This window comes from Cyprinodon variegatus, unplaced genomic scaffold (assembly GCF_000732505.1).
Source record: "Cyprinodon variegatus isolate N-32 unplaced genomic scaffold, C_variegatus-1.0 Scaffold327, whole genome shotgun sequence".
NCBI classification, from domain to species: domain Eukaryota; kingdom Metazoa; phylum Chordata; class Actinopteri; order Cyprinodontiformes; family Cyprinodontidae; genus Cyprinodon; species Cyprinodon variegatus.
Genome location: NW_015150780.1, coordinates 91336 through 97367, shown reverse-complemented (window position 1 = coordinate 97367; position 6032 = coordinate 91336). Strand labels below are relative to the sequence as shown.

Below are 6032 nucleotides of genomic sequence, written 5' to 3'. Positions count from 1 at the left end.
GCTGTGGCTCCCGTCCGCTCCGCTCTGAGTTTCTTGGAGATCGTAGAGGGCATGCGTGAGATGATTAAATTCAAAGCAGCAAAACATGCGGAAATGATCCATGGTTTCCGCGGATCATTAAAAATAATTACAATTCATTAATTTCATTATTTTATTTTTTCATTAATTTTTGTAATTTTTATTAATTTTTTTATTTTTCGGTGTAACAATAAACATATACCGAACCGAACCGAAAACTGTGACCACAAAACCGTGAACCGAACCGTTCCACCTCTAATATACACACACATATATATCTCATTCTGAAATCAGTAGCTCTTGTGTTAATCTCCCCTTAGTTCATCAGGAGCTTTGCATCTTAGGTTGGCGTGATAGGGTTCACATCATCTTTCTACTAGTTGCACAACTAGAAATAAAACCTGAACATAGCAGAAACCATGAATACCTGTATAATAAGTGCATTGCTGTCAACTACTGCCCGAAGGTCTTAAAGGGTTTTCATCCTGTCTGTCCTACATGGGAACAGAGTCCAGCTCTAAACATGCCAACTCAGCCAAATAAAATAAGGCCTGCTTCTTGGCTGACAGACTAGCAAACAGTTTTCTTTTTTTTTGGCCTTAGGAGATGAAACTGAAGATTGCTGCTTTAACAGAACCAGAGTTCAAAAGTTGCAAGCTTAGCTCAGTCTTCACAACACCTTCTCAGGCAGGCAATTCCCTTTATGCATTTGTATTGTTTTTTTACTTTATTTTTCTTTTATTCTAAGATTTCTTCTCACCTCCATTCTCCTAGGCCTGCCTGAGGAGCCCACAGGAAGACCTGAGGAGGAGCTCCATCATCCCTGCGCTCCTTATTAGTGCTAGATGGGCACCTGTCTTCCTTGTTCAGCTCAGCTGGTTCCGACCACCAGGCTCCACATATTTCCTATTTCTAACTTAAAATGGTTCACTTTCTCTGAACTTCTGTTTAGCTCTATGGGATTCACAAGGCTGTTTAAGCAGACAAAAAAAAGTTTTCTACTCATTTCAACAGTCTCAAAACATGGTAGCCTAAGTCTTTATGTGCAGAACAGGAGGATTTTACAACAAAAAGGGACGAAAGACATGTATAAAAACCACAAAAAGTCAAATTCAAACACATACCTTTGGTTATCTGTTCTGTAGTCTGTAACAAGAGAGAAAAACATGAATGTAACTTTAATACCTATAACAAAAGAATAAATATCAATGTTCCATTAATGCACATCATATAAACTAGTGAAAAGGAAACATATACTGCTATTTTACAAAGGAAAAAAAATATATGAAAAGACATCAATGGGTTTAAGATGATTTTTAACAAAGCAAAGGTGAACATTTTCGATAAAAACAAATGAACACAACATGTTAGCAAAGTCAACAGTGTCTTTAAAGATAAGTTTTTGATTCTTGAAGCTGCATTAACCTTAGAGACGGCTGAACTGGAGTCACACCCCCAACTTAGGCTACGTTCACATTGCAGCCTGAAGTGACTCAAAAAAACTTTTTTTTTTCGCCCGATTTTTTCCAATGCGACCCAGGTCAGTTGGCTATGCAGTCCTGAATCCGATACGAATCTGATCTTTTCAAATGCGCGTTCATCTGACCTGTACGCCATTAACACCCAACATAGGTCACTATTATGCGTCTTGCTACGCAGAAGCAGGAGGAAAAACAACAATGGCGGACGATAATGTGGAAAATTGTATTTAAGTTTATCCAACCTGAAAAAGATTGTGCTTTTAAGGTTTTAATGCGTCCTTTACTGTACATGAGGGAAGCTTAGGTTATATGAATGCAGTTTACACAGGAGATCACATACAAGGCGCATATATTTGGAAATGTGAACGGCAATGCAAAAAACTCACTAAAAAATCTGAATTGAGCATTAAGGCCTGCAGTGTGAACGTAGCCTTTTAAGGATCTATAATATTGTGCTCTATAGAGCAACCAGTTCAGGATCCTGCTACCCTGTTTCTATAAAGAAATCACAGGCAAATGGTTCCTCCATTTAAAATTCTCAATACCTAGAAGGACTTCTACTTGGATTATCAAAAAGTATGAGGTTACCCTGAATCTAAGGTTGTTCTCCCTCTACATGCCTGTTGGAAATTAAACAATTAATGACAATAAATAAAAGCGTTTAACTTTTAATGAAATTTTAAACATTTAACAAAATAATGATGATAAGGTGGTATTTAAAAGTATAAATATCAAACAGACAGTCGATGGTGGTATTGGGTGATATTCATATGCTCTGCTGAAAAAAGACACTGAACCTTATTTCATCATTTTGACATTAGATAAAACTAAACATTTTAATTGACATTAAAAAACTATAATTGATAACAGGTATATTAAAAGAGAAAATAATTTTAGACATTTTTATAACATTTAATTCTTCAGTCCATACCTGCACTAAAATTATGATGGCTTGACATCATTTGAGCAGTAATAGCTAGCTAAGCCTCTGAAGGGTTCGCTCCAAACCTCATCTCAAAGCCACTGCCTCCCTGCATGAATCAAGATATCAGGAGGAGATTGTAAGATCTCCTCCATAAATCTGGTAGAAAATTGTCACCTGAATCTATAAGAATTAATTCATTTTAATTTTATGGAAGTATAAACACAATTAAAATGCAAAGCCACAAAACAGTTTAAGTGTAAATGTGCAAATCAACCCCAGAACAAAAGCAGACAACCTTGTGAGGCTGCTATCAGTGATTCATTATCAGCAGTGAAAGGAGTTCTGTGCTTTACGGGCTGAAAGTCCACTCAAGAGAAATAAGTGATCACTCCAAGAGCATAATAAAAATCTGGATCAATTTACAAATGCACTGGGTACCAAGTGACTTACTTTTTAGGAGGCATAATGAGAAGTGTAATAATTGGAGGGAAAAGTGGCCCTGAAAACAAGTATCGCATAATAGGGAGTTGGTGGCATCAAACTTGACTATATTTTGCAACAGGAGGTATTGACAATCAAGTCTTGGTCAAATAGGTTTTCCAAATGGACGATGAACCCAATTAGGCTAAGTTCACACTGCAGACCTTGATGCTCATTTCTGATTTTTTTGTGAAATCCGATCTTTTTGCATTGCCGTTCACATTTCCAAATAAATGCGACTTGTATGTGATCTCCTGTGTGAACTGTAGTCATACAACGCAAGTGTCCTGCGTGCGCAGTAGAGGAAGCAATGACGTCACAGGCCAGCGTGCTCTGTGTTTATAGAAGTCAACGTGGACGGTAGTGCCGGAGCGCATCTAGCGATCTTTCCCAACCATAAAAACACAATCTTTTCAAGATGGTTAAACATAAATACATTCTCCGCATCATCCTCTGTCGTGGTTGTTGTTTTTCTTGCTACTTCTTCATAGCAAGAATAGTGACCTTTGTCGGGTATTAATGTCGTCCACATAGCCAAGCGGCCTGGGTTGCATTAGAAAAAGAATCGGATCTGTGTTGTTCAGACAGCCATGAAAACATCAGATACAGGTCACATATGGGCCAAAAAAATCGGATTTGGGTCACTCCAGGCTGCAGTGTGAACGTAGCCTTATATACAAGTCAAGGTTTTAGAGGAACCATCACAAAGTCCTGATTTTAGACAAAAATGGTGTTTGAGAGTTAGTCAGCCTAGAAAACTTCCTCAGAAACTTGAGCTCCTAAAATGTTATGTCAATGAGCATAAAAAAGATAATCCTACCATATATTAATGTTAATATACAAAATTCTAGATTTAAACAAAGATTGTTAAAAATAAATAAAAATTTGTCTTTCTTATTCTTTTAGCATTTAGAGATAATTTTAGTAACCCTAACTAACAAAAACAGGAATCATTGGGTCTAGTTTAACATGGCTGTGACAAAAAAAGGTTTTGTTAACTAAAAAGTCTGTTAATATTTGGTTCCAACCCTATAGGTGTGTTAATGTGAGCATAAAAGCTGCTCACATTGCGGATTGTACGTGCACCAGGCATAATTTTACCCTTAAACCAAAGGCTAAATAAGGTTAAAGAAGAGAAAATCTTCTAAATAATTTGCATTTAAGTAGAACATGTAACGTGGTATGTGCCTTGTAGATACCATTAGTGAATACCACTGTGTTAAAACAAACATTTAGCATATAATAAATAAACGAAAACAAACACAAACACTTTATAACATGATGTGATTTAAATTTTAGTCTTTTTTCCCCATGGACAGCTGATTTTTCTGTAGTTTAACTACATTCTTGCAGTAAAAAAATATCTTATTAATCTTTATGAAATAAACTTTCTAAAATAATTTTTTCTCAGAAATATATTATTAACTGATTACATGATCTTCTATTGCTCTATCAGGCAGTAAAGCTAGAATGGACTGACTGCACTGATCTGAGGTCTTACAGTGGCTCAGATTTTATTAAACAGTAAGCAGAACCAATTGAAGCTTGAATACATGAAGAGATTGAATGACTAAATGTTTGGACTGTTATTAAAACTAGTGCTTCACAACAGGAAGCTTTGCAGGGATCTGATGGTGGAGTTTGCATGTTTGTGGGATTTCTCCGCTACTGTTTTTGATCATATGGTGACTTATAATTGACCTTAGGAGAGTCTGCGTGCCTGCCATGATGTTTTCAGCCCTGCGGGGTTATAACCTGCCTCTCACCAGATGGGATAAGCACCAGCTTCAATGGACGGGATTAGGTTAACATGGAAAACTGATGGATGAACAAATGGCTGGAGCAGTAGCAATTCAAAACAAAACTTCAACTGAGTTTTTACCTTTTTCTGTGCAACTTCTTTCTTTTTCTTCTCTTCTTGTTTTTTCTTTTTCTTATCTTCCATCAAATGATTTTCTTCTTGTGTTTTTGCTTCTTTTCACAGCTACAATATAAAAAGACAAGAAAGGACAAAACTTCACCTTAGGCAACTGCTAAACTCCACAGAGTCAGATTAACTAACAAAAATGTTAGAAGCTGGTGACGGAACACCAATGCACAACCCAGCCACCTTTGAGACAGCTGAGTTTTAAGATTCTGTGGGCAATTTTGTGAACTCTTAAATCGGCATTTACACTGACCTCACAAACTGAGGCTCCTATTGTGATTGTGTGATGGAAGTCATTGCCACGCACCATTTCGAACATTTCCTTAACACCAAACCTTTGGAAAGCACTACCTGTACCAAGGTCCAACATCCCAGACCCTGAAACCATACTCAGTCATTGTTACAACTCCCTGGCTGGCTTCTCTAAAGTACTGCTGTCCTACTCCTGATCATCAGTAGCCTCTCCCCCACCCTCAGCGTTCAGTTTTCCACTGCACTAGTGACAAGTCTTTCAGTGTATCCTCTGTAGTAAGAATCAGAAATACTTTAATAATCCCAGAAGGAAATTACAGCCTAGTTAGCTGTAGCATCTCCCTGCCCTGGCGCTCTCTGGCTCTGAATAAAACAAACATGGACCAAGCGCAGAGAAAAGATGCATGTCTAATCAAAAAGAACTCATTAACAACACAATGACCGGGGCTTAAAATCAGTGGTCTTCAAAATGACCAGCCGGGATCAGCGGCCGATTACGTGAAAATCGATTGACAGGTGCAAGTCTACTCCTAGCTAACATGTATAAAATCTGCCTGCTAGCAGCAACTTACTCTTTCTTTCAGTGTGGTGGCCCCACTGATCTCTATTTAATCACTGGATTGCTGATAGGCCAAAAAAACCTGAAGTCACCTGTCGCCATCTTGGTACTCCCCACTCTCACGGAGTTGCGCCCTAAAAATGCCTGTAATGTAACGTAATTACCATCACAATGTAATCAATACATGTATATTACATGTACATCATCAATTCAGCAGTTTTGGCACATCAGCAGAGAGTGTGTGTGTGTGTGCATGTATCTAAGTACAGTATTACTATGCTACAGTAACACAGAAATTATGTTGTGATGGATTTGTATTAGGGCTGGGCGATATAGAAAAAAAGCTTATCGATAAAAAAAAATGCATATTGATCGATATCGATAATTATT

At 37.5% G+C, this 6032-nt stretch overlaps 1 protein-coding gene across 2 annotated transcripts in view; it reads right to left on the bottom strand.

The window, feature by feature from the left end:
- LOC107091165 (trinucleotide repeat-containing gene 6C protein-like) overlaps positions 1 to 6032 on the bottom strand; it is a 55170-nt gene that overhangs the window by 37251 nt on the left and 11887 nt on the right. For both annotated transcript variants that reach the window (XM_015384934.1, XM_015384935.1), the window contains exon 2: positions 1143 to 1164. In XM_015384934.1, the coding sequence (XP_015240420.1) occupies positions 1143 to 1164 (22 nt within the window). The remainder of the gene's footprint in view (positions 1 to 1142; positions 1165 to 6032) is intronic.